A 16,138-nucleotide genomic window follows, 5' to 3' on the forward strand; every position below is an offset into this window, starting at 1 on the left:
TTCATTTAAAAAAAACAAATTTATTCTCTAAACAGGAAAAACTTTTTCTATCAGTTTACAAAGTTGTATTTACACAAGTTCTTTATAAGTGCCATAGAAACTAAAGGGGAATTACATGTAATCTGCGATCTCCGTTTCCATTTCATTGTCGCTCCCATCAGAGGGCTTGTACTCTTCATCATCAGCGTCATCATCAACATCTTCCTCCTCCTCCTCCTCCTCCTCGCTGTCAACAGTTTTGGATCTAGTTCTTACAGGCTTTTGGGTGGATGAAGCTGTGAAAATAAGAATGTCACAATATAAAAAAAAAAAAAAAAAAAATGCAAAATTTGCTATTATTATAGTTAATAAATAACTATGTATTATATATTGTGTTTTACCTGGCCAGTTGGCTCGGACTTGTTGTTGGATCATTCCAGAGATGATATTTCTGAGCTCGTCAGCTGTATGGGACACACACCAGCCATCTCTCTCATCACACACTTCCTCTTTCCCATCATTCTTATGGATGATATTCTTTATTCTAAAAAGAGGGAGAAAGAAATGTTGCAAAGTCAGGAGGAGTGGGATGATGGGTCTTGTAGTGAATAAATGAATATGACTAGACACGTTCTTACTTTTCTACATCCAGGTCACACAACTGGTAGAACATCTGGCGGTATGGAGGAAGCATTCCCTCCCGGAAGATGTAGACAGAGTCCTGGAGAGAACATTCCACAAAACTGGTTTAAAACCCTTCTGAGAAATTAGCTGTTGCTCAAGGCAAAATCCACTGTGATAAAACACTTGAAATACCTGAGAATACCTTTAGTAAGTACTTGGCAGTGACAGGTTTGGGTCCTGAAGATGAAGCACTTTCCTGGGTGATATCAGTCACACTAGCAGGTTGAGGAACTTAAGAAGTCAAGCATACACTACCATGAACATCTTTTAGATTTTTTGCAATTAAATAGTTTAATTTATTATACAAGCATTCAACTGTTTGGGGTTAGCTTTTAAGAAATACATTTTTTTAATCAAGGATGCATTAAATTGATCAAAAGTGACAATAAGGACATTTATAATAGCAAGAAATGTTTCTTAAACAGCAAATTTGCATATTAGAATGATTACTGAAAGATCATGTGACACTGAAGACTGGAGGAATTGCTGCTGGAAATTCAGCTTTGCCATCACAGGAATAACATATTTAAATATATTAAAACACAAAACACTTTTTCAATATTTTAAATGTTTTATTTTAAATAAAACTACATTTAAATCAAATTTGTATTTGAAAAGTTCAATGTTTTAAATATTGGAATAATATTTCACATTATTACTGGTTTTTTTTCTGCATTTTTGATTAAATAAATGCAGGCTTTGTGAGCGTCCTTCAAAAACACTTTTTAAAATCGTACTGACCCCAAACTTTGAATGGTGAATTTCAGAAGCAAAGTCCTATTGGATTTTAAAGGTCAGAGAGTGAAAACTAAATAAAAAAATATATAATTAACACTTTAAGGGAACTTCGTGTACCAGAACATTTGTATCTGTGTACCTGCCCTGTTGATAGTGGTTGAGTGGCTGTAATGATAAGCACTTCTCTTGGGTTTCACTGGCATGTCGTTGACACCAAATCCTAGTGAGACAGAAAAATCACTGAAATTAGTTGTATTGTCATTTAAACTCGCATCCAATTCTGTGCACTAATGGACAGTTCTTCATAGCATTCCAGGCATGTTTGTGTCTAGGAATGAATCACATTTGGGGTTGTTAGGAATGTGTTAGTGTTGATCGCTCACCGTGTTTCATTCCATATCGGATCCTGAAGTCTAGAACCTGGTAGATTTTTGCTTCAGCAGTTTTTCGAGGATCGTATCCAAACTTGACCCACAAACTCCTCCACGGCCCTGTTATCTACACAGAAAATATATTTTCATGTAAGACTGAGATACACTTATGGACATTTTTTTCTTTTCATTGTTGTTTTAGTGCTTTTTTTTATTTTTGCTGTGTTAATGCAACCAGCAGAAATTTTGTATTTTTTATATTTCACCCTCATTTCCTTTCATAAATCTATTTTACACTAGGTAGAAAAAAGAATTAACTCTGGACCTTAAAGGGTTACTCCACCCCAAAATGAAAATGTTGTCATTAATCACTTACCCTCATGTCGTTCCAAACCCGTAAAAGCTTTGTTCGTCTTCGGAACACAATTTAAGATATTTTGGATTTTCATCCAAAATATATTAAATTGTGTTCTGAAGACGAATGAAGCTTTTACGGGTTTGGAACGACATGAGGGTAAGTGATTAATGACAACATTTTCATTTTGGGGTGGATTAAATGTCCCCATTGAAACGCATTCAAACTTTCATTCTAGGCTTCAACACTTTTACTATTTTTATTATTATTTTATTTTACAATTTTTCACCTGATGGCACCATTTCCTCAGGATTTGCCTATGGAGCAAATACATGTTCTTTCCGTTTTTCTGCTTCTGCTGAAAAAAGGCCAATTGAATTGAAGTAATTATAATTGTGTGGGTATATTGTTGGGCATATCAGAGTATCATTTATATGTTTGTGGTAGTTTTTGTTTTCTTTTTTGTTTTGAATCTGACTAAATTGTTTTTGCTAATCATGATCCAAGTATTAAAGTATTTACAAAAAGTATTACTTAGTATTTAGTATATGGAAAATAAAAAAATAAATCATAAAAGTTAGTTATGATATAAAAACAAAATAAAAAATCCACGTCAGTGAAAGTAGGAAGAAAATATAAATTATAATATTGTTATGATCATTTTTTGACATGGCCATTTTTGTCTTCAAAGGACATAAAATTAGGACATTTAAATTGATGCATAAGGGATATACAGAATCCATATATTATACAGTATTGTATTTATAGTATATACACATGAAAAAGCTACGAAGCCTAGAAATAAACCTTCTAATCAAATAAAACTAATCTGTGAAGATTGTATGCCAACCATGGTATTAATGGCTATCAATGAAGTCAAACGCTTTTTGGCAACAATTTATCAGCAGGGGTTAACAAGACTATATTTACCAGCCAAACCCTGACCTTTAGTCCAGACAAAAATGTAGTCCTCCCTAATCTCACACCTTTGGTTGCTACTTGTTGCTCACAACCAATGTTGCTACAACAGGCCATAATAACAAACCCAGAAAAGATGATAGTGCCACATAAGGTGTTAGCACCATTATGCACTAAGATGGGAAAGGAGACATCATATTTCAGTTTATTAAACTTATAATCGACTCACCATGTAATACGCCACATATGGGAGGAGGTGCTTCATTTTCTCAGGGTGAATGTTAATGTTGGCCTTGACTGCATTGCGAGACCATATGGGCCTTTTCTCGAAAAGCTGCAGAGGTGAAATCAAATTAATCAGCATTTCCAAATGAAATAGCTTTGGAACACAGGTGGGATTAGGATAAGATAAAGAAATTTTCCCATAACATTACACAATGTTTGTCCAATAGTTGCTCAAGCTGATTTTGACATCTTTTTTTACAACTTATAGTTTATCCTTTCACCTACGTGTCTACCGCCCACTACCATGAAGCATTGAGAATTACGTAAACAAGTCTCCCTGCACTCATATACAGATGACTGTTCAAAAGTTGGTTGGATTTTTTTAATGATTTTGAAAGAGATTTCTTAAGCTCACTAAGGCTGCATATATTTGTATATGTAAATACATTATTGCAATTTAACATAAATGTTTTTTATTTTAATATATTTTTTAAAATATAATTTATTCACGAGTTTTCGACAGCCATTATGCTAGTTTACAGTGTCACATGATCTTTCAGAAATCATTCTAATATGCTGATTTGCTGCTCAAGAAACATTTCTTATCACTATCAATGTTGAAAACAGTCGTGCTGCTTACTATTTTTGTGGAATATGAAATGGACAGTTCAAAAGAACAGTTTCTTTTAAGATGGAAAACATGTATATCCATTTAACTAACCTGTCTGAGTTGCTGCTCTGCCTTTGCATCATTAGGATGGACACAGAACTTCTTCCAGCTGGTCACTGCAGCTTCTAGAGGTTCTGATGGTATGGTCTTGTCACCAAAGTTGACAAAAATGGCATTGTTTGGTCGGCGAGCTCGATTCGGCACAATAAGATGATCTTTTAGGAGAACAGACTGCATTGCAGTCTCCCTGCTATTTATTGGGAAGCCAACAAATGTATCAAACCACCAAAACACACATACCGGCTGAACTGAGAACAGCAGGTCTTTCTAAATCATTTAAGTCAACTCACGAGAGAATTCAGGTCTTTCTCCAGCTTACCTGTGCAATACATCTGGACGGTAGTAATAATCCACAGGCGTGTCCAGACGTGAGAAAATAGGAGGAGGAAGGAAAAGGGGCACGGGATTGTCATAGAATTCTTTCTTTTCGGGTTTACGCAAAATTATCTTGTCGTACAAAGACATCTGGTTTCCATCTGGGTCGTTGTGAGTCGCTAGGTACTGGAAGTCAGCCATTCCTGAAGAATCAAAGGTGAGAATGTGTGATTATTAAAGAGACAGCCCACCAATAAATGTAAACCCTTATGTAATTCCAAGCCTGAATACATTTCTTTACAGAATTATCTAATTAAGACTCCATGAAATCAAAACTGTGGAACAAAAACTGTATTCATGTAGAATTTAATTAAAAATGTTTTTTAAGTTTTTACTAAAGATTATTAAAGAATGTTTTACAATAATAATAAATAAATAATAAAACATACTATTCCATGTTTAACACTAGAAGTCCCAGAGAGCAGCCATTTGGCTTTTCTACCTATAAAACCCGCAGGACAGCCGATGGGCTGGAAGGCTTTAGGCTAATATCCTTAATTGGCTGTGAACAGTTGCTTTTGTTATGTAAACAATGTGGGGCCATGCTGAGCCACTTCAAGGAAACTGGTGTTTCACTATGCCATCTTAGGGAGAAATCAACACACATGTTTTTTTTTCCTTTGTTGCTGAGATTTATTGATAAAAACAGTACAAAATAAAATAAAAAAGAAACCAACCATTTGTACACATTTACAAATAATATTTAAAAGTGAGTGAGTACACGCCGCACTTTGTGGTGTTGTAAAGGGTGACAGTGTTTGGCGTCCTTTTGGTGGTATTATCAGTCTGAATCACGCTGTGCATGCTGCTAAGAATGTAGACGGTCTTCTTCCGTTTGGGCGCATACGCCGTCAGCGTAGCAGCAGTGGTTGAAAACACCTAATAAATAAGATAAATTGTTATTTTCATAGCACTTTTACACACAATGACACACTTGGTGGTGTTGATTCTAAAAATTAGAAACACATAAACATAGAACCACAAAAGACCTGCAACATACCTGAGTGGTGAATTCATTGCGATCTGTGTGTCTAGCGGATTGAGGGATTTCCCGGCGAATCTTGTTGACTGTGCCGAGGATGGTGGTTTTCCGGCTAAGGAGTTTATGCGCAAGTGACAGCGATGTGAGACATGGTCAATCAAGTTCTCTGCTTTTAGCAGCCCTCCCTGCCCCCTTATCTTGAATTGTGTAATATAACACACACACGCGTATATGTAGCTATATATGTACGTGTATGTGCATATATTCCCATTCATATTTATATTTTTTAGCACACCAGGGTGACTAAGAGTATGATATTGTCCAGCCATGACTTCCTGTTCCACAGGATTATAAATATGAGGAACACAAAGGCCAAATTCCCTTAATCATCCATCACAAGGAGTAAAACCTAAGAATATAATTCTGATGTGCAGAATAAGAAATTAGTTAAAGCATTGAAAAATTCTTTCCAATCAACTAAAGATGTTAAAAATCTGCCTGGAAGAGGACACAGCTGTAAAATTGTAAAGATTAGTTGAGTCTTTGGGTCAGAAACCTAAAAACAACATTTAAACATCCCCTACATCACCTACATGTTCGGGAGGGTTTCAAGGAAAATTCTCCTCACTCATCCAAAACAAACTCCAACAAATTCAGTTGTCAGACACGATTGGAACTTCAAATGGCACTGGCTTCTATGGTCAGAAGAAACTGAAAAAAGAGCTTTTTGGCAGCAAACCCACCAGATGAGTTTAGTACAAACCGGGATTAAAATATTACCACGGTTAAATATACAGGTGCATCTCAATAAATTAGAATGTTGTGAAAAAGTTCATTTTTTCTTGTAAGTTATTTCAAAAAGTTAAACTTTCATATGTTTTAGATTCATTGCATGTAAAGTAAAACACTTCAAAAGTTTTTGTTTTGTTTTTTGTTTGATTATAGCTTACAGCTGATGAAAGTCAAAAATCAGTATCTCAAAATATTAGAATATTTACATTTGAGTTTCAATTAATGACCATCCCTACAGTATACATTCTGGGTATCTCTTCGCTGAAACAACAATAATGGAGAAGACTGCTGACTTGGCAATGCCAATGTGAGACATGGTCAATGAAGTTCTCTGCTTTTAGCAGCCCTCCCTCCCCCACACATACAAACAAGCCACCAGCAACCATTCACACACACACCCCCAACCCCCCTGCAGATTGCTCAGGTAATGACTACATTTACACATGAATTGATGCTAATGATAGCCAAAAGACTAGCCAGTTAGCATCCACTTGGCTAAAGGAGGGTTACAAATTTCTGGGACTTCTAGTGTTAATTAATTGTGTTACTTCCTGCTTCTTTGTAATTATTTGTGAAATTTACAATTTCTGCGTGAAAATTGTTTTCAGTCCTACACCAAAATGTGAAAATAATAATAAAATTCCTGATATTATTTTTTTAAAGTACTAGTAGGTGAACTTAGACTATCTATACCTTGAAATTTATACGTGGTCCCAATAAGTCCTACTATCTCCATGCTGATTTGGGTTTCTGCACTGCTTCCTTTGCGGGTTCGGCGGCGCACTCTGAGCAGCAGGTTGGTGGAGGAGTAGCGGTTCCCATAAGCAGGATGGCAGAACGGATCCTTCGGCCGAAAACGGAGTTCAAGTCTTTTAGAAGAATCTGCATAGGTCTGTTTGGAAAAATCTCAGGTTAAAATTGACACATATTGAAAAGTCAGTGAGATTTTCTTTTAAATAAACTATTTTTATTCAGCCAGGAAGCATTGAATGAATCAAAATTGAAATTAAATACTTTCTTAACAGACATTCATATAGAAAAGATTCATATCTCAAATAAATGCTGTTCTTATGAACTTTTTATTCATCAAAGATTGATAAAAAAGGGTTTCCACAAAAATATTAAGCAACACAACTTTTTCTCAGCATTGATAATAATATGAAATGCGTCTTGAGCAGCAAATCAAAATATTAGAATAATTTGTGAAGGATCATGTGACGCTAAAGTCAGGAGTAAATAAGTTAAAATATAGAAAACAGCTATTTTAAATTGCAATGGCATTTCACAATATTACTGTAAATGCATCTATATTTATTGCTATTATTAATGTAAATAAAAATGTGCATCTTAATTACATGAGCTTAGAATAAAATACAATGAACAATATTATAAACATACCTAAACAAAAACTTAAATTCCGTCAATTACATATTCTAAAACATGAAAGTGATTTCACAACAGTAAGAATTACTGGACAATAATCTGACAAATATTTGCCTCATCTACAAATCAACATTGTAACCGTGTATCTATTTAATTTAAAGCAGAATGTAAGCACCTTCGACACTCCCTCTTCGCCTCCAATGCTTTCTAGCATCGTGTCCACATTGTTGATGACTGCAGGGTATTCAACACACACTAGACTAGAGTCAGACAAGGCCAGTGTTGCTGTATTGCCTGACACAACAGCGGTCTCCTGGCCTTCGTTTCTCACATCTGTGCTGGTGATCAGCGGATCCATATTTAAACGATTGTTATTCTACGCCTATGCATAAGGAAAAAACATATTTTGAATTGTGTATTTCTAGTGCCTCGGTAAACAGCATGTACAGGATCGCGTACGCTTGTGAAAAGCCCCCGGGTGGAACTGCAGTAGTTCAGGAGAAGGAACGTTCGTTCCGGGCCTCACAGCTCACAGTGCGCATGCCCAGCAACAAATAACAAGCATGGAGGACGTGAGCAGCTGAAGATTTTACTATAAAATCACCCTGGGATACCAAATAAAGTAAGTTTATGATATTGCCACAGCTTTATACTCATTGCGGTTTTGTAAAAAAAGCAACGTTGCTCTAATATACCGTCCAGCATAAGAGGTTAATGGACATTGTTTGACAGCACCCAAGTCGTAGAAAAAAACATTGTAGAAAATCGCAAACTAAATATTTGAGCTTTGAAGTGAGAAATGAAAATGAGCTGATGCAATAAACAGAAATGTAGTTATCACATGTTTCTGTTTTGTTATTGTTTATTTAAGAAACATATATAGTCTATCACACACACATGTATGCCTGCTTTTTCCTCAAAATATATGTATATAACCTATATATGCTTTTCCCTCAGAGAAACATGATACGCAGATCGAGAATTAGTGTTCGGCCCAATGTAAAGCCCATTGACCGAGCTGAGACAGCCTCTCGAGATGCATCTGTTGATAATGTTCAGCCTCCCCAGGCTTCTGCTGACTCCACTCCATCGGAGGGGTCAGAGGTCACGGTTGATAAGTTGAAGACTGACCCACCTATAGAGGCTTTGGAGAGGATCGATGAGGAAGCGTCTCAGAGCAGCTGCCCTAGTGACCAGTTGAAGGCCACTAAACGTGGAGAGTGAGTCTGACATCTTCAATTACATTTAATTAAAAAGTAATTCTGTGTATTTCTTATTTATAATCATGGTTGTTTCAAAGCATTTTCATTAAACAAGAAAATATTGTTGCCAAGTTCTTAAATTATTAAACAAATGCAAATTCTTTAAAGCAGATTTTAAAAGACTTTTAACTTTTTTGAGGACTCGTTTCTTTTTAAATTGGTTCTTCAGTGTTAATTTTTGTAAATAGGCTATGTCATCATATTGTCAATTAATATTAGGTTATGAAAAATGTATGTATAATAATTACTCATTACATAAAATTAATTAAGCAAATTATAGCATGTGTCTTCGTAGGATATCGCTAAAGCTGCATGATGTTTAATGTAAACTACTCTTAAATTTTGGTCTGTTCCTCAAAATTTTCTTTTTGTTAGGTGAAATGTTACATTATGCAAGAGAGTTTGCCCATTTTATCACTGATTCTTTGCTTCACAACAGGGATGCAGCATCTAAAAGTTCTGATGCCCAGGATTCAACAAGCACCTCTGTGGCATCTGGCCCACAGAGGAGGAAACGCTTCACAGCTCTGCCCAACCTGGCCAGACCACGATCCTCTCCAGCCTCCTCTAGGACTCATAAATCCCCATCCAAGTCCCCTGTAAAACCAGTAACACCCAGTGAACCTGAAACTTCAACTCCCACTGAAGAGTCTTCCCTTCAGATACCTGCGCCTGTCCATAACCCCAGGCTTCCTGGAAGACGGAGACCTTCTGGAGGAGGCAGACAGGCCAAAGTTCAGCCCATCCCTGCAGCCCCACTGCAGAACCAAGAGATGCTAAAGGATGGGGGATTGGAGGACACTCTTGTGCCATTGACCATTCAGCAAGGGGAGTCCCAACATCCACTTACAACTTCCCAACCTGATTCCGTTTTGGTCAGTGAAAACCCTCCGGCTCTTTCTGCTGTGGAAGACGTGGTTGTACAACAGGAGAGTGATTCTCCCAGCCAGAGCAAGATGGATCTATTAAGAGAAAGACTTAATAAACTCAAGACGCCATCAAAGATTCTCAAATCCTTGAAATCTCTGAACGACCCAGCAGACATGGTCAGGTTAGCTCAGGCACGGAAACTTCGGGAGCTTCTTAAAAAAGAAATGAACAAACAAAAGGTATGTATGTGTTTTATATTAGTTTGCTGTCTGGATTTGCATCTCAGTATTTAGGTGTGCTCTAATTTTTCTTTTTTTTTATATCAGAAAACCTGTATTTTGCTCCAAACATTGTCAACTAGTTCCAAATATTTAAACCAAAAATTTAAATCTGGCTAAAGAGTAAACAATAAAATCCTACTCAAAAATAATCAAGGCATGTTAAGTGTGGGGTGAGTAAGATGTAATAAGTAATGTTTTTTAAATAGTGAACCAAAGTCTCTTATGTTCACCAAGGCTGCATTTATTTCATCAAAAATACAGCAAAACAGTAATATTGTGAAATATTATTACAATTATTTTTCAGTTTTTTATGTATTTTAAATTGTAATTTATTCCTGTGATTATAAAGCTGAATTTTCACCAGCCATTATTTTAGTCATCAGTGTGACGTGATCCTCTTATAATTATCAATGTTAAAATCAGTTACTTTATATTTTTGTGGAAGCCATGATAGATTTTTTTCAGAATTCAATTAATAGAAAATTCAACAGAGCAGCATTTATTTGAAAAATAATTTTTAGTAACATTATAAAATTCTCTACTGTAATTTTTCAGCAAATTAATGCTAAATAAAAGTATTATTTCTTTCAAAATGTAAAAAAATAAATAAAATAATGTAGTGTATATTTTTTTTAAATATATAAAATCCCACTCATTTAATATTTTTGGAATAGATTAAGTTTAGTCCCAGGTTGAATAGGATTTTCATTTAATCACAGTTTCATTTAAGTGCGTTTGATCCTTGCATATGTTAGGACACTTTATTGGGAATTTATAAGGGAATTATTTCAATACTTTTAATATGAAATCCTGACCTCTCCATTAATGCATACATTTAGGAAGACAAGAAGAAACCCAAGGGAATCAAAGAACGCAAGGCACTCAAAGACCACACCAAAATGACCATGAGAGAGCTGATCTATTACCTGCCTGTTTCCAAACCAATGAAGTATGTGCCGTTCATCCTGTTTTAGAAGTGCATGTCAATGGAAATGCTGTTATTGGATTTGCGATGCTGTGCAGCAATTACAACAAACCTCTAATGACGCTATTTATAGTTCCCTATCGATACTCCACTCGTACTGCGTCTTGCTAAAGACGCTATGGGAAAAAGCCTTTTTTCTCCTTTACTGAAGCCTTATTCAATCACGCAGTGAAACTGCACGATCATTGGTTCGTGCAGTGTGTTAAAAACGAACCAATGTGTCGGCAGCGGAGCTGCATGAGCCTATGGCGACGGAGCCCGCCAGATCCCGCCAGAATGGGCGGGGTTATCTGGCTATATAATCGGCCGTCTGGCCATAGGATCCTCAGATTTCTTCTCCTTCAGCGACGACATCTCGCCTTCGCTGATCCCAAGAAGCCGCCTCGCCGTTGACACGCCTCGCAGCTGAGCCAGAGACCTCCTGCCAGCTGAGACGCCGCTTTCACCGCGCTCCAGCCCCGCAGAAGCCCCGGTCTGTTCGCTGCCGCCATCCGGTGAGTGCTATAAAAATGCATATTTATCGGCGTTGTTGCAAATGCCGCAACAGCGAGTGTGGCTCGTGCAGGGGATCCTGCACGATGCAAAGAGCAGTGAGCGCGTGCCGCCTGTCTGGGTCTCGCCCACGCACTGACTGCGCGCTTACTGAGACAGCTCGTTCGAGTATGAGTCTCGCTCTTCCCGCTCGCTGTCCGTCTCTGTGGAGGCAGCTCCGCTCTCCCGTTTCCTCTCTCTCAGCAAAGCTCGGAGAATGAAACATCAGAGCCACGGAGCTTCCTGCAGCGCTCGGATCCGCCGGTGTTCACACGTGAGAATCAGAGCTCCTCCTTCATTGGGCGGCTCTATTCTCTTTGGCGGACCGGAGTGGAAAGTTATGTGTGTGCGTCACTGAGACTGCGCTCACACAGGCAGCCTGCTTTCACCGAAAGCCGGGCTTTACTCTGATTTGCTCGCGGTCCTCTATGTAGCAGGCCCCGCCTCCCCCCTTCTCTTCTCCCAGTCAACTCGGAGACAGGAACAGCGAGTGAGGCTGAGCAATCAGGTTGAGTGATTTTTCGCGCCGGCTTAGCCCCGTGTGTTTCACTCTGCATACAGCGCTTTGATCTGCCAGCGCGTGTGGATTAGCGCGCCTCATTACATTGAGTGGCTCAATCCTTCTGCGCGCATTGTAAAATGCTGCGCTGGGCGGCCACCCACTCACGTTTATTTTCTCCCAGTCACCTCGGAGAAAAAGACGGTAAAATCGCATGGCTGGGCGTTCAGGCTTGAGTGATTTTTCGCGCCGGCATAGCCCCGTGTGTTTCACTCTGCATACAGCGCTTTGATCTGCCAGCGCGTGTGGATTAGCGCGCCTCATTACATTGAGTGGCTCAATCCTTCTGTGCACATTGTAACATGCTGCACTGGGCGGCCCCGACTCTCGCGTTTCTCTTCTCCCAGTCAGCTCGGAGAAGGAGACGGATAAAAAAAAAAAAAAAAAAAAAAAAAAAAAAGGCTTGAGTGATTTTTCGCGCCGGCATAGCCCCGCGTTTTTCACTCTGCATACAGTCTTTGATCTGCCAGTGTGTTTACACTAAGTATTAGCGCCTCTTGCAGCTCTTTGATCTGCCAGCGCTACTTTCATTATGAAAGCTTCAGTCTGTCCCTGCCGCGCTCACGGTCCCTTTCTTCAATGAAGGTGGCCACGCCTCCCCTGCTCTAGTGTTTCTACTCTCCCAGTTATCTCGGGGAAGAAACTGCAAGCTCCAGGGTTCGCGCGATCAAGCTTGAGTGAATTTACGCCAGGGCAGCCCCGCGTTTCACTCTTTGATCTTGGCTCGCCTGCTTCAGTGAAGATGGCCCCTCCCCTCGTCCGCTACGAGCGGATCTGAGAGGATGCGCGCGGCACTTTTGATCTGCTGGTGTGTTTACACAATGGTAATTAATACCCCTCTTCTAAGAGTGGTTGATCCTTTTAGGCAGATCGAAAGCAAGTTGTCACTATGATTATAACTGACAGCTTCAGACTCCTGACGCTTCTGGGCTGTGCCCACGGCCCAAATGGCCTCTGTCATGCCTCCAAACACCCCGTTTAGCTCCGGGTGCCGATGGCAATGAGTTTGTGGTAAATACTGTTGTGAACACTGGGCCCTTTCAAAAAGCGCCCACACAACTGATCGCTGTTATAGCAAGGAAATAAAACACAAACATTTTCAAAAGGGAGTACATTCCTCTCCCTCTTATCACGAGCTTCAGGTCCCCGCTTGGCGGCCTGCCACTCGAGTTTATCCTGCCCCTTGCCACGCGGGCCAAGGCCTGGAGGGCCATCCCCGGAGTGTCAGAATGGGTTATACGGATAATAGAACGAGGTTACTCACTCCAATTCGCTCGCAGACCCCCGCGCTTCAGCGGCGTGGTCTCCTCTTCTGTAGACGGCTAGAACGCTCACGTTCTACGTTCAGAAATGATGATGCTGTTGAAAAAAGGAGCCATAGAAATGGTTCCTCCAGCTCAGAGCGAATCAGGCTTTACAGCCATTACTTCCTCGTTCCCAAGAAGGATGGCGGCCTCCGGCCCATCCTCGATCTCAGACGCCTGAATCGCGCCCTCGTGAGGAGGTCGTTCAGGATGATCACACTGAAGCAGATCCTCTCGCAAATTCGCTCAGAGGACTGGTTCTGTTCCCTGGACCTGAAAGACGCATACTTTCACGTCCAGATAGCCCCCCCATCACAGACGATTCTTGAGATTCGCCTTTGAGGGAGTGGCTTATCAGTACACGGTCCTTTCCTTTGGACTGTCCCTGGCCCCACGCACTTTTACGAAGTGCATGGGCGCGGCTCTTTCCCCTCTCAGGCAGATGGGAATCCGCATTCTCAATTACCTCGACGACTGGCTCATTCTGGCCCAGTCAGAGGTACAACTACTCTCACACAGAGCCCTCCTCCTCAGCCACCTAGAATGCCTGGGGCTCAGGGTCAATTTTGCCAAGAGCGCGCTGTTTCCCAGCCGACGGATGTCGTTTCTGGGAACAGTTTTGGACTCAGCTCAGATGAGAGCTGTGCTAGCGCTGGAACGCGCTCTGGCCATTTAAAAGCTCGCAGCCTCCTTCCAGAGCGGCACCGCTCGCCCCGTCAAAGCGTTTCAGAGGATGCTGGGCCTCATGGCCACAGCATCGCCGGTGCTACAGTTGGGCCTGCTTCGCATGCGGCCCCTTCAGCGCTGGTTGAAACCACGGGTTCCACCCCACGCATGGCGACATGATCGCCTACATATCAGGGTGAGCCAGGCCTGTGTAACAGCCCTGGTCCCCTGGAAGAACCCACGATGGTTCAGAAAGGGTGTGACCATAGGGATGGTCTGAAGCAGGAAAGTTGTCACAACAGACGCCTCCAACATGGGTTGGGGGCGCTGTGCGAAGGCAAACCGACCTTTGGTCGAAGGCGGAGCAGAACCTCCACATCAACTGCTTAGAAATGCTAGCAGTGTGTCGAGCCTGCCAGTTTTTCCTGCCAGAGCTAAAGGGACGACATTTGCTGATCCGCTCAGACAACATGTCAGTGGTGTCCTATGTAAATCACCAGGGAGGTCTCTCCTCGAAGCGCCTCTTCCTTATGGTAGAGCGACTTCTGGAGTGGGCTCAGCTCAACTTGCGCTCGCTGAGAGCAGCAAATTTGCCGGGCAGATTGAACCGAGGAGCGGATGCTATCACGGAGCAACGTCCCCTCAGAAGAGTGGATGCTCCATCCGCAGACGGTTCGAATGATCTGGAGAATCTTTGGCAAGGCCGAAGTAGACCTTTTCGCCTCCAAAGACAACTCTCACTGCCCAGCCTATTATTCGAAGGCCAAGGACGCGTTGGCCCACGACTGGCCCAACCTCCTCCTTTATGCATACCCTCCGATCGCTCTGATTCCTCAGGTCATCAGGCGAATCAGGGAACAACGACACAAGGTCTTGTTGGTGGCCCCCCTGTGGGAGAACCAGCCTTGGATGTCAGAGCTGACCCAGCTGCTAACCGCAGCCCCCTGGTCCGTGCCCCTGAGACGAGATCTCCTCTCTCAGGTGAATGGTTTGTGGCACCCTCTTCCCAAACTGTGGGCGCTTCACCTCTGGCCGCTCAACGGGAGCCTACCAGCCTCCCAGAGCGAGTGCTAAATACCATTTCTGAGGCTAGAGCCCCGTCTACGAGACGCCTCTATGCCCTTAAATGGGCGGTTTTCTCCAAATGGTGTCTAAACCGCGGTGAGGACCCCCCTACATCTGAGTTGGCGGTGATTCTGTCCTTCCTGCAGGAACTGCCGGATAAAGGACGCTCTCCCTCCACACTCGGGGTGTTCGTATCGGCAATAGTGGCCTTCCACGCCCCTATTGCGGGCCAATCAGTGGGCAGGGACAATGCTATCGTCCGTTTTCTAAGGGGTGCCAAGAGGCTGAATCCGCCTCGGCCCCTTACTGTCCCTACATGGGACTTACCCACTGTGCTGAGGGCCCTGAGGGGCCCTCCTTTTTGAGCCGCTCCAGTCCACGAACCTTTGGTCACTGTCGCTGAAGACTGCTCTGCTACTAGCACTAGCGTCAGTCAAGCGAGTAGGAGACCTGCAGGCGCTCTCTGTGAGCCCCGCCTGCCTGGAATTTGGGCCAAACGACTCCAAGGTCGTCCTAAAACCAAGGCATGGATACGTACCTAAGGTACTTTCCACTCCGTTCAGAGCTCAGGTCATCAAACTCTCCGCGCTTCCTCCCTCCGAGGAGGACCGGGAGTTAATTTTGTGATGCCATGTTAGAGCCCTACGGATCTACTTTGAGCGTTCCACCTCCTTCAGGCGCACGGAACAGCTCTTTGTTAGCTTCGGTAACCGCGCCAAAGGGCTTCCGGTCACGAAGCAGAGACTCTCTAAGTGGATAGTGGATGCCGTTACGCTGGCTTACTCTTCCTTGGGCCTTCAATGCCCCATTGGAGTACGAGCCCATTTGACTAGAGGCATTGCCTCGTCACGGGCCTGGTCTAGCAGTGTGTCTATTACAGACATTTGTGTGGCGGCCGGCTGGGCCTCGCCGTCCACATTTGCAAGGTTTTATAAGCTGGACGTACCGGCCTTGCAGGCCAGGGTCCTATCTGCTTAGATGAGTATGACTTACGTTGTGGGAATAACCCTAACGGAGAACTCTTGACTGCACGGGCACTCAAGCTCTCTGATGGGTTCCTTGCATATCTCAGCCCTGAAAGTG

At 41.9% G+C, this 16,138-nt stretch overlaps 2 protein-coding genes across 7 annotated transcripts in view; one reads left to right on the forward strand and one right to left on the reverse strand.

Moving 5' to 3' along the window:
• LOC306856202 (general transcription factor 3C polypeptide 5-like) lies at window positions 1-8,005 on the reverse strand. Of its 2 annotated transcripts, XM_079395305.1 has the most exons (12): window positions 7,708-8,005; window positions 6,843-7,041; window positions 4,320-4,518; window positions 3,992-4,190; window positions 3,275-3,379; window positions 2,417-2,485; window positions 1,785-1,899; window positions 1,541-1,621; window positions 806-894; window positions 618-700; window positions 381-523; window positions 1-275 (listed from the first exon to the last, which is right to left on the reverse strand). In XM_079395305.1, the coding sequence occupies exons 1-12, from the start codon at window positions 7,888-7,890 to the stop codon at window positions 112-114; spliced, it is 1,629 nt and encodes a 542-aa protein (XP_079251431.1). In that variant the 5' UTR covers window positions 7,891-8,005; the 3' UTR covers window positions 1-111. The 2 variants fall into 2 exon arrangements, with proteins under 2 accessions (XP_079251431.1, XP_079251432.1); XM_079395306.1 differs by lacking the exon at window positions 2,417-2,485.
• LOC306856201 (uncharacterized protein) overlaps window positions 7,780-16,138 on the forward strand; it is a 27,122-nt gene continuing 18,763 nt past the window's right edge. For all 5 annotated transcript variants that reach the window (XM_079395300.1, XM_079395302.1, XM_079395303.1 and 2 more), the window contains exons 1-4: window positions 7,780-8,154; window positions 8,490-8,752; window positions 9,234-9,903; window positions 10,785-10,894. In XM_079395300.1, coding sequence (XP_079251426.1) covers window positions 8,496-8,752; window positions 9,234-9,903; window positions 10,785-10,894 — 1,037 coding nt within the window. In that variant the 5' untranslated portion in view covers window positions 7,780-8,154; window positions 8,490-8,495. The remainder of the gene's footprint in view (window positions 8,155-8,489; window positions 8,753-9,233; window positions 9,904-10,784; window positions 10,895-16,138) is intronic.

This window comes from Barbus barbus (assembly GCF_936440315.1).
Source record: "Barbus barbus genome assembly, chromosome: 36".
In the NCBI taxonomy this organism is placed as follows: domain Eukaryota; kingdom Metazoa; phylum Chordata; class Actinopteri; order Cypriniformes; family Cyprinidae; genus Barbus; species Barbus barbus.

Excerpts from the sequence above, each read along its gene's own strand:
- LOC306856202 (XM_079395305.1), bottom strand. The coding sequence starts at position 7,890 with ATGGATCCGCTGATCACCAGCACAGATGTGAGAAACGAAGGCCAGGAG. Across the intron at positions 2,486-3,274 it reads CATATGTGGCGTATTACATG|CAGAAGCAGAAAAACGGAAA; the intron begins GTGAGTCGATTA and ends GCCTTTTTTCAG. Across the intron at positions 895-1,540 it reads AACCACTATCAACAGGGCAG|TTCCTCAACCTGCTAGTGTG; the intron begins GTACACAGATAC and ends TGACTTCTTAAG.